General features: G+C 33.2%; 1 protein-coding gene across 1 annotated transcript in view; it reads left to right on the forward strand.

Moving 5' to 3' along the window:
* Nucleotides 1–1014: 1014 nt before the first annotated feature.
* LOC111088998 overlaps nt 1015–17557 on the forward strand; it is a gene marked incomplete at its 5' end in the record, with an annotated part of 72365 nt that continues 55822 nt past the window's right edge. Inside the window, 5 exons of the mRNA XM_022400541.1 lie at nt 1015–1198; nt 1871–2160; nt 11227–11386; nt 14584–14702; nt 17090–17180. Of these exons, the coding sequence (XP_022256249.1) occupies nt 1015–1198; nt 1871–2160; nt 11227–11386; nt 14584–14702; nt 17090–17180 (844 nt within the window). The remainder of the gene's footprint in view (nt 1199–1870; nt 2161–11226; nt 11387–14583; nt 14703–17089; nt 17181–17557) is intronic.

A 17557-nucleotide genomic window follows, 5' to 3' on the forward strand; every position in this document is an offset into this window, starting at 1 on the left:
TTTTGAGTTGTTCACCAAAGAAACAGAACACAAAATCTGCCTACAAGAAAATCTGTCACCAAAGTATACCAATATATATATATATATATATATCTTTTAACACTAGGTTGAAGCAACACTTCGTTACAAAAGATAGGACCTTCAGAAAGTTTATAGTTGCCATAATCTATTATAATGAAGTTTTTTTTAATATTTAGATATGCTTATATTATTTAACTATAATGTAGGCCTCTACGCTTGGCATTATAAGCATTTAAGGAGTTTATACGTTTAATGTTGGTTCTCCCTCTAGCGGTAAGTATAAGTACTCTGATGATTTGCATATTTTTATTTTATTGTCATGCATGTACTATATTCCCCGAAACGTTTCACGTTACAGGATTCACACGAACAAATAAATACATAACATACAGCGAGAGCACGGAGAATTATTTAGTCTTATATATTTTTTTTAGTAAAAGTTAAGAACGAAGGTAGAAGCTGCAAGACAGATAGGTGTGAAGGTAGACAAGTTAATCATATTTATTTTTTATTACATATTTTTGGATTTTGACATTATCAATTAAGACTTGCTAATATATTTGTAAACTTACATTGTTCTCGAAGTTGTAAAAGGTTACCATGTTTTATGCACCAAATCTTGTTATATTGTTCTTTTAAGAACATCATCAAAGATTATTTCTTTTTTCTATAGTTGTTTTATCAAGCGAATCTCGAGTCAAAACAGTTCTTAGGTTAACCAACGCTACTCTTACTTTAATGAGCTCTTTATGTGAAGTGATTAAAGTATACACAATAAACTTTCTGAACTATGGTATCTGTGGATTATTTACAACATTAAATGAACATCATGCGAAGATAATGGACATAAATAAAAGCCGAAAGCCAAGCTTCATTTGTTATTTAACTATTATTTTTAACACTTTTAGGGGTGATTTTTAAATTTGTTTACAGATATCAGTAAATTTATTTTGATAAATGTTCAATATAAACAATTCCAACAATTTTTCTCAGGTTAAACGTGTAAATTACGCCCCTACTGTTCGAAAACTACCAAGTCTCCAGAATCTGCCAACATTAAGCTTAGACAATCCAGATCCAGGAAGACCAAGTGTAGAATACACAGATCCCGTGTTTGAAGACTTCAATAAAAATTCCTTGGGCATGATAGTGATATACGCCCAAACAAGTGAATTTGGTAACTGTTTTATCTAATATTTACAGAATATATATTCGAAACATTAAACGTACAAGTTCAGAGACATAATAGGGTTATATGCACCAAAAAGTGAAGTTGGTAGTTCAATATATGCTTAATTTTGTCCGTTACAGAAATCAACTCTGTAAGAATAAACGTAGAGAAATTCAGTAGGATTTAAGCGTCATGTCTATAGACAAATTAACCTGATAAATAAATGTGTTTATTGAATATTGTTTGCTGTAAAAAGCAGCTCAGAAAGTACAAAAGAAAGAGTTCAAGAAGCCTGTTCATACGGACATGAGTTAGCGGTGGGTGGTGCTAACTAACTGCCTTCACTAGTCTATCACTGCTAAATTAGTGATGGTTATCTCAGATTGCTTTCGAGTAGCTTTACGCGAAATTCTAACCAAACCAAACAACCCTATTTAGTGAACGTAGTTATGCAGATTTGTCTCTAAGTTTGTGAAAATATGTGGGCAAAGTGCTCTGATAACATATGTATCTACATTACGGTCTATGAAATTTGTTTTCGTGTTCACAACAATATTAGCATGCATGCAATGTTTTACATAAATATTTACAAGTAGCAATGAAATGCAATTACTGGTCTTCATGAAACATTATATATCATTCAGTGAATGTATAGGATATGTATACTTTCTTTTATAGGTCAGTGGGAGATAAGAACTCCGAAAAGTGAAAAATGGGATCCTCTATTAACTGGAAAATCTTTCATACCTAACACTTATAAGATGGGATTTATATCTGGTGAAAAGTTTTGTTTGCTTCACAACTTGAGAATGAAGAGCTACAAGCCTGTTCTGCTTAATGCAACAGACAAGTTGAGGTTTCATTCTCCTGCAAACCTCCCCTGGTGGAATACAACTCAAGCAAAGCAAAACACCTTACTCATTTTCTCAGCTTGGGACATGTCGGATTCTCTTATTCCACATGACTGGGTAAGGATGTTGGTAGCGCCAAAGTAATTAAACTACAGTTTTCCTTCCCATTTTCTCTTTGAATTTGACGTTTTATCAGTTAAAGTGCATGTTGGTATCACCTTAGAGAGTGTTGTTCTTGTCACGTGAATAAACTGTGTGGTATCGACTATCGATGCACTATCCATGTATGCATCTAATACTATTTATATTTCAGTTTTTCAGCTGGGCTAGCGGTAAGTTTAAGGAATTACAATGTTAAAATCCGGGGTTCGATTCTCCGCGGCGGACAGAGTGCAGATAGCTAATATGTAGTTTTGCACCAAGGAAGTAACAACCCTCATCTAGAGTCCGTTACATTGTCCTTGTGGAACACAAGGTCTAGAACAGGTACATATAGCACGTAGTGTCCGTGTAATCCAGATATTTTATGAATAAACCTGCCAACTTGTAAGATTAGGTTTAGGTACAAACTGAAACTTACATATGTTCTTTTTTGCCCTACATCTATTTCTCTTATAGTTGTTAAATAAAGAACATAGCCTTACTAAATGCAAAGATTATTGATATTTGTAGAGCCAAATAAAGGGTAGTAGTTCGAAACGTCGCTAAGTTAAATATATATATTTCAATCGTTAGCCAAATTTTAGTTCACAGCTTTATCTGTGGGAGAACCAGCTAGCAGTAAAAAAAAAAGAGGCGCAACCCACGTGGGAATATATGTATATGGGTCGCCTCTACAATAAACGGTGAAATCATCTGGTAGATCCCAGTTCTCTATTCGTTGATTCTTGCTTGTTTGTTGTTAAGCTCAAAGCTACACAACACACTATCTGTGTTGTCCTCACCACGGATATCAAAATCCGGTCTTTAGAGTTATAAGCCTTCAGACTTATCGCTGAGCCACTGGGAGACTCTACTAGTTGAATAGGTGACATTTTGTGGTCATGCACTACTACACGCGAAATACGTGTGCATAATAATGTTACCATGGTATTTTAAATGAATATCTTCATGATTGTTTGTTTTTGTCTTCCTGACACTGGTTACTGGAGAATTGTTTTAAATCTGAGCATATTTTGGTTGATGATTTTCTTTTCATTTTCGTCTAATTATTGGTCGTAAGATCTTTTTTTTTCTTTATGGATTTGATCCAATCATTGCATTGAAAAATGAGATGGATCTTAGTCTCTAGAATACCTTTATGTCCGTAATGTAGCTATTGAATAAATACAGATCGATTTGTCGAGCATAAAGAAACCTTCAGACATTTTACCTGTTCTACCCAACCACTAAATCCTAGTTACGTCGAATAATTATAGAGTATTTTTGAAACCAGTAAAGCCTGTTTATTGGATAATAATAGTTATATCGGTATTTTAGAATAAGTGTTAGTCTCAGCAACTTAATCTTTGTTGTTGTTTTTAAATGTTTACTATGTAATTGAGTAAGGCTATGCACGTATAGATGCTAACTGTCCAAGAACCTGACTCTGTCAGGTGTTTTATTAAATCTTGTAATGTGTAACTCTGATATCTTATCTTATCAGAGATAATTTTATAATTGTATTTTTTACATCAGGCCAAAAAATTAATTCTGTTTTTGTAGCAATATTGCCGGAAAAAATTATGGTAGGTTCATAAGACTTTTGTTTTCTAAACATGTTTATTAAACATTATTACTTGCACTGTAGCATATAATTATCGATATTATATAGGGCGTTTTTCATGTATTCATTAAAATCAAGAATTAAACTAATTTCAGTTGTTTTTAATTTTATACATTTTTTTAAGCAACTATGTTTTTTTTTCTTCTTACAACATATTTACTTCTCATAAGGCCTATGGATTATAGGATGAAGTCCTACGTTAAACATTTGAATAGTGTTGTTAGAAGTCGATACTTTGAGAAACCGTTATTCAAAAAACGATACCGGCATAGCTCCCGTTAAAAACCTGAAACGGATGTCGTTTTGAAAAGTAGGAAGCAAAGTTTCCAACTCTTTGTTTTGGGAAAACAAAAACGTAAAATCTATACAAAAATACAGGAAAATAGCATACAATAAACTATACAATAAGGCCTTATTAGTAAAAATTAGCATGATAATGACAGAATAAAAACACGACAATTTTTTTTCAAGTTTATTGCGATTAAAATTACATTATTTTTACGGGTTCATTGCGAAAGCTGCTCACGTGAATAAGAGGGATGGAAATGTCTCCAGTAGATGAACATACAACTACGATATGCGAACATTTTTAGAAGAAAAAGCGTGAAACGTTTTGGGTCGGGGCCTTTTTTTCTTCAGGGCCGGTCGAGTTATCGCAATCTAAACTATTTTTTTCTAGACCTTACATACATATCAAAGCAAACAATATATGGGCAGAGCGGTTGTTGTGTGTTCTTGAGAACGCTACGTTACCCTACTTGTCCCAGTCTACTTAGCTGTATGATGACTACTTGCTGTCAGCTGAGTGTTAACCTACGATGATCTGGCATGCTGTCCAGGTGTAGGTCACCATTCTCATCCGTTTGTGCCGTTTGAAACCGGGGTTCAGAAGCACGGACCCTATGGGCCTTGCAAAGGCACGGCAAGGATTTAACTTAATTTTTCAAATTACATGTAAGGAAGGTAATTCTTTAACAGCTAGAGAACCTAACCGATTATTCCGTATTAACTATATAGGTTTCTAGTTTTCTGGTATATTGATTTATAATATTAAGTATTTCTTGTCAGTTTATTACAGTGTTGGAAAAATGATTGCACCACCCAATTTTTTTACTGAAATATTTGTTTGGTTCCTGTAAGTTTTTACCAGATTGTGCACTGTGGAAGTGTCAGAACTAGTGTAAAACTGTTATGAACATTGTGTGGTGTAAGATGACTCGTATTTCAGTAATACAAACACACATATATGCATCTTTATTAACCAACAACCATGAAATACATATTACAGCAGATGATCAACAAATACTTGGCATATACTAAAAGGTTCTCTGAGTTAGAAAATCTAGGTTTAAAGATAACACCTCTAATTTAAATGATAAAAAGTAGTCACAGAGTCTGAGTCTCGTTGTAATATATGGTTGTGTCGCCACTGACCTTTATTAACTGCTTATCAACGTAGTAACATAGAATGCACAAGGGATTTAATGTAGTTCATGATGCTACATGCGGCTAATCCTGCAGTTCCAAAGTGCTTTTCGGTTTCTTCTCTTACACTTTGTAACCCATTACCTTCCACCAATTATCGATAAAGTTTAGATCTGCGCTGTTACCTGGCAAGCATAGTGTCTACATCTTCTCCCTTCGAAAGTAGTCCTTCACCCGAAGCAATAAAATAAAACCTACGATTTCTTTTCAATACACGTGGAATATTGACATTTTTATTTCAGGTCTACTACATAGAGTACATGACTATTATCAACCTTTCTAGCCTTGTGGCATGGAGCAGAGTCATTCCGTAATGTGCACTGGTCAGCTCCACCAAAGTGATCCCGAATTTTTGGCTTTAACCAGGACTGAAAGATCTCTATGTATTTGTCGGCATTGACAGCGCCTTTCAGAAACGTTAGGCGTCCTACACCCTTGCCAAATATGTATCCCCCTATCACCTGAACCTGCGGATGCTTCATAATTGCATTCAAACACGCTGGATGAAACTCTTCTCCACATTAACGTCATACAAAGTGCTTCCCATCAGACCCGTGTAGGTTCAACTTTAATTCGTGTAAGAAGATTACTTTATTCCACATTGTTTCAGTCCAGCCACCATGTTCTTTGGCCTAGTTGAACTTGGTTGTCTTGCTGGGAGACTGGCGGAGCTCTAGCGACAGTGGACAGTGTGGGCGGTGATAGTGACCCCAGTAGTTTTCTGCTATGCTATTTTGAGACCTGTGGACAACAGTCGACGATTCTACCAGCTCATGCGTATCATTAACTCACAGTCATGTAATAATACATCATATTATTACGATCTTCTGGTCAAAATAAGCTAATGACAGAGAGAAGAACTAGATATACACCTCTGGATAAAATACAATTAGCACATACATATATATCAATGAAGACAATGAGGTATACAGTGGTGGAAAAAATTAACGCATCACCAATTTTTTTAACACTTTTCTTCGGAATCATCGTCTGTTTTGTGGCCCTAATTTATTTAGGAGCAAATGTGTTTCTTGGACGATGCAATACTGTCTAATTATTACACCAGTAGCTTCAGAGGCTATCTGGATATTGCATCAGCCGTTTTAACGTATAAATAAAGGTTCTTACTGAGAGTCAGTACAACGTGCATGTGATGCTACCATGTCCAAGGGTTGTGAGTTAACTCCACGGAAAAAAAAGCAGTTATTCCTTTTCTGAGCGAAAAAAGAGACTTTCGACAAGGCATATTCCTAGAATACTTCAATTTAACGAGTCTACTATGGGCCGCTGGGTGCAGAGATATAAAGAGATTGGCTATATGGAGCGGCGAAAAGGAAGGTATAGGGAGAAAGTTTCCACAGTAGCTGACGATCATGTTTATATTAAACTGAAGTGGTCGTGGAAAGTATTTATGGATAACAAAGACTGGATGTAGTTCCCAGCAACATTTTCTCCTGATACTTGACCGTGTAAAACAGTGTATTATGTTTGTTATTTTTCGGCTAACTGACGGTTTAAAGCGTTATGTTACATCCAGAAATTAATTTTAGGCACTACTGCCTGACCTGATAGTTTAAAGTTTTTGTCATTCCCTGTAATAACTGAGCGCAGAATGATGTACATAACCACTAAAAGTAACTCTGAAGTGTGACTGTGAAAAGGTGTATTACTATCTCGACAAGTATCACCAGAATATCTTGAATGGATATAATGGTAATACAAAGTTCTGGTAACTTATTGTCTAAAGATGTGTATTATTCTTGTTCGAACTTCTTTCTGGAAGAACGTTGTACATTATGTCTCTGGAATGGGCGTTTATCTACTTTTGGATTCTACGTTTTTCCTAAGTAACTTAAATATTACATTTCATAGTATATGATATATTACTCTTGTTAATAGTTCTGTAAACCTGTGTGTTAGATTCCTTAATATGGTGTCATTTATATACTGGAAACGCTGTGTATCAATTACATTTGACGTTGAGTTTTAATTGATGATAATGTGAAGCTGTGAACACTTAGCAATGAATGATCATAGCCACTGGGTATGTAATTCAATGTCTTACTCTTGATAATATGATATTCTTTTTACTGGTTGTGTAAACCGTGCCATGTCGTTTCTAATTTACTGGTTACTTGAATTTTCTTTAAGATTTGATACTGTAAAACCTGTGTTACAGGCTGTGTATAAGTATCTATTACATTTGATTACGGTTTTGCTCTGGTTGTGACTGAGTAATGGGGTAATAAGATGTTGTGTTTGCTGGTTACGTAAATCTATGAATTTATATCTAAAACAATTAATTTTCTAACTCAAGTTCATTAGAAAGGTAAAGCTTTCATTTTAAAGTTAAATAGTAAGTTATACTGACTGGTGGTCTTAATGCATCATTACACTCAGTATATCTCCCAAAAATTCAAACAAAACGTGATGTTTCTGGAATAATTATTTAACTTTTTTTTTCCTTTTTGTATTATGCCATCATAAATTTCACATTTCGTAATGCATGACGGGTAGTCATTATTGCTGACTGATTAATATTGTGCACGCAATGCATTTAATAATGCGAAATTATGGGTTCCTGGTGAATTGAGATTATGCATGACACAGAAAAATGTCATGTTCTTGTGGATGACTGTGAAAAACTGCGAATTACATTTGGTCATATATTTTGATGGTTACTGACTGTGTAAATTTAGTGTTTTGATTAATTGCTGTGTGAAAGGCTGTTTGTCATATTTAATCAAAGTTAAGAAACACAATGTCTCAAATGCCTTTGTAAGCAGCAAATATTAACAGCATCTTATAAGAACGATTTGCATATGCTAGTATAATGGTTTGTCGTCTCAAATACGAGATGTGGAGCTACGGGCAATATTTAGTCACATTATGTCTGATTTATGCCGAATTTCCGACAACTCTACAGTGCTAGATATTATGGTTTAAACAGTACGCTACAGCTCCTTCCCAGGTTCTTATAACAAAAGTGTTAAGTGTATAAGTCGAAGAACAATATTTCGAAGAAGAGAGCCTTCAATGTTCCCCTTGATAGCAGAAAAACTGTGTTTAAGATAAGAAAAGGTTTCGAAAATCACCCCTAAAGACAATTTGCAAGGAGGAGATTGTGGCTACAAAGACCATAAAAAAGCGATTGGGATGAAATTAGGCATATCTCCTGATGTTATTAACAATACAATAAACAAATATTTGAATGTTGATTGATTTACACCCACAACTTGTAATTTATATCGGCTTTTGTGGGGAAGGAGGTATAAAAAAACTGGAATCTTAGCAATCCCACCTAATTGTTAAATCCCTCTGATGCATTTTCGTTGGTCGTTTGTGCTTTTGATCTGTTAATATATGGTTTTGGAAGCTTACCTCTAGATACTGTGATGAGCCCAAGGAAATTTTGTCAAGTTGTGTGTTATAAGATTGATTTAGCCGTCCTCCACGTGATCTTCTGAAAATGGAAGTTGTGAGTTTGGACAATATTACACTTACATTTTCATCAGAGTGTCTTCGGACAGCACAAGGCCTGAAACTCCAATCTTATAAAGTGTTATTAATCCTCGTAAGTCTTTCCTTCCTCAAGACCATTGTTACTCTAACAGACAGTTCCAAGTCGCTATTAAACTTAATGTAATTACCGAAAATATTCGTCATATTATGTTTATAGAGTAAATAATTTATTTGACAGATTTTGTATTTTATGGATTGCTAAAACATCATTAGTGTAATATTTCGTAACGTTCGATATGTTGTCCTGGTTGCTGGCTGTGTAAGTTACATTAGAAACCTTCATATTCTGGTTACTTGATAAGGAAGATGAACTATTAGATGTTAGGGTTAACTATTAGATGTTGATGCATATACTTATAGCACGGGTTGTATAAAGACGTAAGTGTAAGGTTCTTTCTTTCATTCACAATTACAGCAAATGTATTCAGACGTTTCTGTTTAGGACACACACTTGCTTTAACTATTAAGTTCAAGTTAGAGTGTTTTACACCTCAATGTGATGTCCTAGCCAGCTTCATAGCAAATAACTGTTTTATTGAATTATGTAATATTTGTATAACTGACTGTGTAAAGATGTATGTTACAGTGGTTGACCTACTAATTTCATCTAACTGCTAAAGGCTATGAAACTACATTTAGTTAAAATTAAACAAACAAACATGATTACCCGATTATCCAAATGTGCTTTCGGAGAGTAAACCAACCTTTCTCGAGGGAATATAACGTCCTTCATGTGATTCTGTAAAACTGTGATTTGCAGTTAATAATCTGTATTTTTTGTCGTGTTTTACATTTGCCAATCCAATTAATTGGTCATGAAGTATGTAAGTCTGTAATATTATGTATGACATTTGTGACATAATATTCTGGGCATATGTTATGTAAGAATTTGTTCTTCACTCGATAATGTGGTATCCAGTTGGTGTTTGTGAAGGGTTATGTATTAGATATGGCAATAGAATCATTTCCAGTAAAATAAGGCACTGTAACAATGTTTAATATAGAAACAAGATGCTCATTTTCAGTCAAAAACTTTAAAAGTCATAACAGTGGAATCAAGTCTAAAACAAGTGTTCTGAGCTTATTACTGATTGTTATACAGTGTTAACTTTCCGAAGAAATAGCAAATTGGAACATCAAAGTAGTAAAATGAAAAAAGCGAAATTTCCTTCTCACTAAATATGGGATTTTCTTGTTTCTAATTACGGGTAAGTTAAGTATATTACGTTAGATAATATAATGTTATGCTTATTTTATGCATGAGACTGTGTGTATATATATATTATATCTGGTAAAATAATGTTCAGGTTTCATCCTTTGCAAGTCTGTACATTACTTTTTTTTTTACTTTGTTCTTTCAGTTATTAGTGGTGTAAAGGTGTGTGTTATGTTAAGTATTGTTGAACCTTTATTGTGACGTCCTTAGTACTGTTCCATGTGTGCTATGTTTAGCATTGCAAAGCCTGGCATCTGTGTAAAATGTAATGTCAGCTAACTTGATGGATTACAGTTATTTACTTTAGCTTGTTTTCACTGTTTTATATTCCTACAAAAGGTTTATCAGCACAGTTTTCATATTTAATATGTAATGGTTTAGTGAAGTACAAGCAAGTACATGATGCATTAAAAGTTTTATATCTGTTATTTGGTTAGAAACGTCTACGAACAAAATTCGTAAAATTCAATATTTCAACTCCGAAGAAGAAAATGAGAAAAAAAATCTAACCTCTGAAATATATACAGGTTGAGTTTATAGAAAATACCATACTGAAAATTATTATGTTGTAAATAAAATTTGTCCTACGTGAGTAAGATTTCACCAGAGACACATTAAGAATGTTAAGTTTCATTCAGAAAAGTTTTGACAGGAAACAGAATGTACAGGTAAGATATAATAATTTTAAATTGTTTTTTTTTCTATGATTACCCCTTATTATCCATAAAAATGGATCATCGGGGGTTTCTTTTCATCCATTATTCTAAGATGCTTATGCATAAGTTGTTTGTTGGTAAAATATTGTTTGTTGATTACAGTGTCCCTAATAACCATCAATATTGCATTTAATCCTATTAATTGTTGGTGGACTGTATTTTACAAATTAGTGATTTATTTGTTTCTCTATTTCTTTTCTTTTTTTTGTAGTTCCTTACACCGAATGTTATAATAGGCAAACGTATAAATTACTGAATATGGTACAATATCTGGACCTAACCTGTATTCAAAAGTATAAGAACAATTCCGTACTTTTAGGCTTAAAACCTAAGCTTGTAATTTATGTTCAAATATTAAAATGTTATTATTATATAAATACAAGTTTCCCACTTCATTCGATAACAAGTATTGCTTTATGTCATTGGTTTACATTGTTTTGTGGCTAGGCAGATGTTAATGAGAAATATTCTTCTTTCAGCCATGCTCACTTCATTCATCAGTGTCTGCAGACCTTTTCTTGTTTTCACTTGAATATAGAGACTGTTCTGGACAAAACGTTGTCGATAAACCTCTAACTGTTGACGCTTGTGGAGTTTGCAATGGGGATAATATGTCTTGTCAGAATTTGGTGTGTAATGGTAAGTAAGCATATTAATTACATGTAAACTATTGTTCACAAGTCTTTAACTATTGATCTTTATGGTGTGGTTATAACAGTAAACAGTAACTCTTGAGTACAGTTTGTAACATAATAGTAAGTGAACGTTTTTATTTATATCAACTATTTATAAGCCTTTAATTAACAAATAATCTAATTAGTGCAGCTTATATTTTCGGCTTTCAAGGCTTATAAACAGTTCATATAATTAAAGTAGTTAACTTCCTCTTATATCACAAACTGTTTACTGTTCTTTGGGTAAGAACAAAATTTCTTTCAGTTTTCAATGTGTGTGATAATGAGTATTCATACAGCAGAGCAGTCTTTATCAGACAAATTATTTCTCTGGCTACTCATATTTATCTATCTTCAAAGTTTATCAACAAGGAAGTGTGTCTGCCATAAGGAAACACAATGGCCACCTACTGTTGACTGACTGACTGAGAGGAAAAGTTTGTTTGTTTTGAATTTTGCGCAAAGCTACACAAGGGCTATCTGCGCTAGCCGTCCATAATTTAGCAGTGTAAGACTAGAGGGAAGGCAGCTAGTCATCACCACCCACCGTCAACTTTTGGGCTACTCTTTCATCAACGAATAGTGGGATTGTCCGTCATATTATAACGCCCCTACGGCTGAAAAGGCGAGCATGTTTGGTGGGACAGGGATTAGAATTCGTGACCCGCAGATTGCGAGTCGAGCGCCCCAACCACCTAGCCATACCGGGCCGGGAGAGGAAAAGCGATTCGACAAATTTGTAAAATTCAAAAAACTGTTTTTACTTGACGAATCCTTCAACAGTGGTGAGGATTTGATTATCATGAATTACACCTTGCGAAGGACAGTATAAAAACAAGTAGTATGAAGAATGCAAGTACAAAAGTGCAGTGACTCTTGGAGAGCCAAAACAGTGTAAAATATATGACTGCAGTCTTGTGTTGCGGCCTGATGATTCGTTTTTTTTACCCGTATCCTTTACTAATGGTAAGACGAACATATTGAGAAAATCACATGAAGTACTTGACCTTAGTTGTGTTGTTCCTGAAGATGCGGTAATGATGTAGTGAAGCAAGTGTTGTTCCAGTAATGTAGGATGCCAAAAATGTGGGAATGATGCAATAAAACAAGCATTCTAATGGGATATGTAGGATTTTTTAATTCCTTTAGAAGAACGAATAACACCTAGAGTTTATCTGAAAGTTATCAGTCATGTCCATCTCACAATTTTGCATTTTCACCATGAAGGACGAGGGCGGATCCAAAACAATAATGCATAAAGTCATCATACATATATTTCGACATTGATTCAACGATTTTGACAGCGACTCCGGCAAATCCATTCTCAGCTCAATACGCTTAAGCATCTCTTATCATTTTCTGCCAAAATCTGTCATCCAATTGCAGACTACACTTCTCGAAAAATGGACTACATTCAAATAAGACATCTTGTCGGTCTATGACATGCGCGGTCCATGGTATTATCGCATATAGTGATCCAACCCAGTGTTAGGTGAAGTTGAAAAAAAAAGATTAGTTATTGTATTACATCGCATACTAGAATATTTCAAATGATATTTCTAAGTTTGAGAAGAAAATTAACGAACTGTGATTTCATATATTCAATGAATTGTTTGTTTGTTTGAAATTAAGCACAAAACTACACAATAGGCTCTCGTGCTCTGCCCACCAAGGGTATCGAAACTCGATTTCTAGTGTTGTAAGTCCGAAGACATACCGCTGTGCCATTGGGGGGGGGGGCTCCACAATAAAAGTAAGCCATGAATACAATTGCAGAAACACAAATCGTAGAAATTAAGTTTACTTTTCAGCTAGAGACCGTAACCATCAGTTTAATGGCGGGATAAGAAGAAAAAACAGAAGATAGGTTAGGCAAGTTGAACTGCTACTTAAGTTGAGAGTGAAGTATGAATTAATTTTGGTGAAAATTTAAATCCTTTTTTTTTCAAGGTAAATTATTTAAAAATTGGAGAAGTGTGCACGAAAAGTTAGTTTCCTTAAAACTTCAAGTTATAAATACAAATAAATAAAAGTAGCATTATGCTAAAGAAAACTGAGAAAAAGCATATCAAAAATTGTTAATATTTATGCATAAAAAAAGAAAAAACTAGGTTTTTTGTTTATACAGTGAATTTAATACTTCAATACGAGTGTGTTAATGATTTTTAAAAGACTGCACCTAAGGTTATGCTCAAATAAAAGTTCTGAACTCGTAACAACAGCTATAATTTGATTATGAAGTTTTCCATTATAAAACAAAATTAATACGTTTAGTATTTAAGATTTAAGAGCTTTGATAAATATGAGTTTAGTAAAAAATTTCAGGTTTTGTTTAAACTATACTAATACTTGGTTTGATTACTTTCTTTTAGGTTGTATTTGAATAAAGCATTTTAAAACTGAAAATGAAAAAAATGAAATGTACAAGTCCACAGGTGTGGAGGCAGATGTTTTCACAGCGAAGTCGAAAAAAGTTTCATTCTCCGTGTTCACCTTTCCTTTGCTATACACTTTGTGAAATTTAAATTTCCCATTTTAAGAGAAATTTGCAGTGGTCGTAAAATTCAACGAATTTTTTTTTACATTTTCATTGTCCGGTTGGACAGTTTTTTATTACATGGTGGTCAGTAGCACAGCGATTATTTCTTGCCACAGTCTTTCAGGTACACCCATCTTCGTGTAACTGATATTAACCCCTGATTAACGCAATCTACCAACATAAACCAGAAACAAAAACGAACCAAGTAATAAGTATTGCTAATTAAATAAACTATTTTTGCATTTTACTTATAAAGATTAGGGTGTTTTGTTTCATCAGTTGGGTACTCTTGCTGTTAACGATATTTTCGGTCCGAATGAATGAGTTTATAAAATTATTTAGAATTTAAGCACATGAACTTCTTTTGAAACATGTTAATTTATTATAGGAACCTGTTTAATTTTTATTCGTTAATCATAACAATATCAGATGACAATAGTCAGGTAACACGGACACGAATAAAAATAGTATATACATTTTAAAATGTTTGTTTCAAGGCTTACAATATCGTAATAAAGAGCACCATTTTTTGGGCTCTACAATTTTACTATTACTGAAAGTTTGTATATTTTTCAAAAAGCAAATAAATTACGTTGTAAAATAAGTTTTTACGTCCTGTCCAGGTGGCAACTCTTGTGACGTATGTGGAACAAACGTTTCTGGGATTTCCAATCAAAGAGACTGTGCTGGATCTTGTGAACAAGAAAACGCTCTACTTACCTTTGGCGACCATGAAGTTTGTGTAAGGTAGGCTTAATACAGAATAATCTAGAAAAAATAATTATAAGCAGCAGGAACATTAGAAAGTAAAACTATAAAGCAAAAGTAGTGGTATGAGAAGTTTAAAATGCCTTTATTATTTGTTAACATTATGAAATCACGTAGAATAATTTTATTTAGTTTTGTTATTTAGTTTTTAAATATTATTTTATAATGTTTTATTAGAAGAAGAATTCACCTTAAACTAAATGAAAACATGTTTTAAATTGTCAGATTCCTTGAACTTATAAACCAAGCTCTTGCATATATAATCCTCTAAAATGTCACTCTTCTTGGACTGAAAGGTCCAAGGTTCGCGCCGTCATACGTCTGAAAGTACTTCGCACATTCAACTCTGGATGTATTTTAACAGTGCTACTCACTCCCATTATTTGGTTCAGCGGATGCTGTTGACTGGCTTCCTTCTCTCTAGTTAGTAATTCAAAATAACGGACGGCTACATCCAAGCTCTAATGGTCTCTAAACCCAGCTGTTTAGTCCATGTACGCACAAGGTGCTGTTCAGGTTGAAAATGCCAATTACTAATACTATTTCATTAATTCATTGTTCAACAAATTAAATAAGTATTTGTTGGCAATCTCTAAATTACTGTAAATTATTTTCATCAAGCAGCATCGTAAGCACGAAAGATAACCATAAATGTACTAAAAACAATTCAATATACTTACTATTCAATGAGTTTTCATTATACTTACATAGTTCTTGTATAAATAAATAAGAGCAACAAGTGTGAAAAACTGAGAAAAACGAAACATAAAACTCAAGTACACATATTTTGGTGTCAAATGATTAACGTTTGTAAGTAGAGAATATTAAACTATAAACCCGAAATTCGAACTAATGAAGCAGGAAATTCAAATTTTAAAATAATCAATAGAAAATAATTGTATAGACTTTTTATAAATTAGTTACTGTAAAATTTACTGTAATAAGTACAATAGAAAAGTCCTGTCTCTAAACACCCCAAAGGTATTCAACTGAGTGTATGAATAATATATCCAGCTGAAATTAAAGTAAAAAGGGAAAGCAATTAAGATAAAGAAGAAACTAATTAAAACATTTTTATCGTCTGTTTATGTGAAACTTTAGTATAAACCAGATTACTTCATGGATTTGGTGAAAATTAATGTTATATATAACCAAAACATCAATAAGACTCACCTGTGGATACGAATAAGAAAACTTTAAGAATATCAGACTTTTTACCACATTATTTTATTAATTTCTTCTACCAGCTTCAAAGGTCACTCTTCAGAAAATAGGTTTACTGATAATTTTTCTTTTCTGTAAGTCTTAGTAACTATTTTCACGGAGTAGGAATTTCCTGAAGAGTGACCTTTGAGTCACGAAACCGGTAGAATACATTAATAAAAGAAAGGAAAAAAATGTCTGATATTTCAGTGTTTTCTTATATATATATGTTAGTGAACGAAACAGAGATTATGACAATTGAAATTTATCGTTTGGGGCTCGTCTTAGTGTTCAGTCTTTTAGTGTGATTACAATACATTGACCGCTAACAATATTATGTTTGAACAGTACTGGAATGTATTTAGTGAATATATATTTTGATGAGATTGCAATTAATTCTACATTAAATGTATAAATATAGTTTTGAGAAGTCTCTTGTAAACGACATAGATTATTTTCATGTTAGTGAGCTATAGAAAACAGAACAAATCTTGTTGTTGCTACATATAAGAAAATTGAATTATTTTTATAAACCTTTGGAGAAATAACCGTAAAAGATTTATCAGTTCAAAAAATATCATCAACTTCCGTACGAAAATTCAGAGCTAGGACAGATTCATTTATAATTATTAAGAACATTTGATGTTTCTATATTTTGCAAAATTTCATGAGCTGTTTGTTTGTAATTAAGCACAAAGCTACACAATGGGCTATCTGTGTTCTGTCCACCACGAGTATCTAAACCCGGATTCTAGCATTGTAAGTCTGCAGACATGTCGCTATGCCACTGGGGGGCTCCATGAGCTGAATTTTAGAGTATTTAATATTCCATTTCTTAATACAATTGAATATCATGTTATATTTATATGTCACTTAGGATATTTTCATCCCTAAGCTTCAGAGAAAGGATATTATGTATTAACCTTTAAAACATGACAACGTTTTGTAGTGATACTCAGAACTATGGTGGATATAAAACTTCAGGGTCAGAACTGCATTATCTATCATGTTTTAGTGCTGGTACTTTACCGTAAATGAAGAAATGAGAACATGTATTTTTTTGATATAATTATTAGGATCATATAATACATTATGGCGAGGTTACTTAGTACAATAAATTAACATTTGGATTAATGACATGTTATTTCAATATTTTAGATTTTGTTTAATATTGTTCTTCAACAACTGGAAAATATCGTTCATCTTCTGAATATCGTTATATTTGAAGCTTCAGAACTAAGAGTTTATGGTAATATTCAATGGTATGATAGTGTAATATGTTATGGTTGAACTTGAAAAGTAGAACAGCAATTTATGTGGAACTTCACAGTTAACCTTGTGATGTAAATGTCAGAGTTTCAATATTGATGCTCTCAGCTTCAAATTTAGGATAGTGTTACACATTTAACTTAAGTGTAGGGATGTATTAAATCCATGTTAAATTATTTTAGATGATGTTATTCATAAACGTGAAAGATAGAATAGCATTAAAGCATAGTGTTATATATATATATATATATATATATATATAGAGAGAGAGAGAGAGACATAATTAATTAAGTAATAGACGAACGGTAACCTGTGTAGTTCGTCGTAGGCTCGTACCTACTACCTAACTTAACGTAA

This window comes from Limulus polyphemus, unplaced genomic scaffold, assembly GCF_000517525.1.
Source record: "Limulus polyphemus unplaced genomic scaffold, Limulus_polyphemus-2.1.2 Scaffold4963, whole genome shotgun sequence".
Classification (NCBI taxonomy): Eukaryota; Metazoa; Arthropoda; class Merostomata; order Xiphosura; family Limulidae; genus Limulus; species Limulus polyphemus.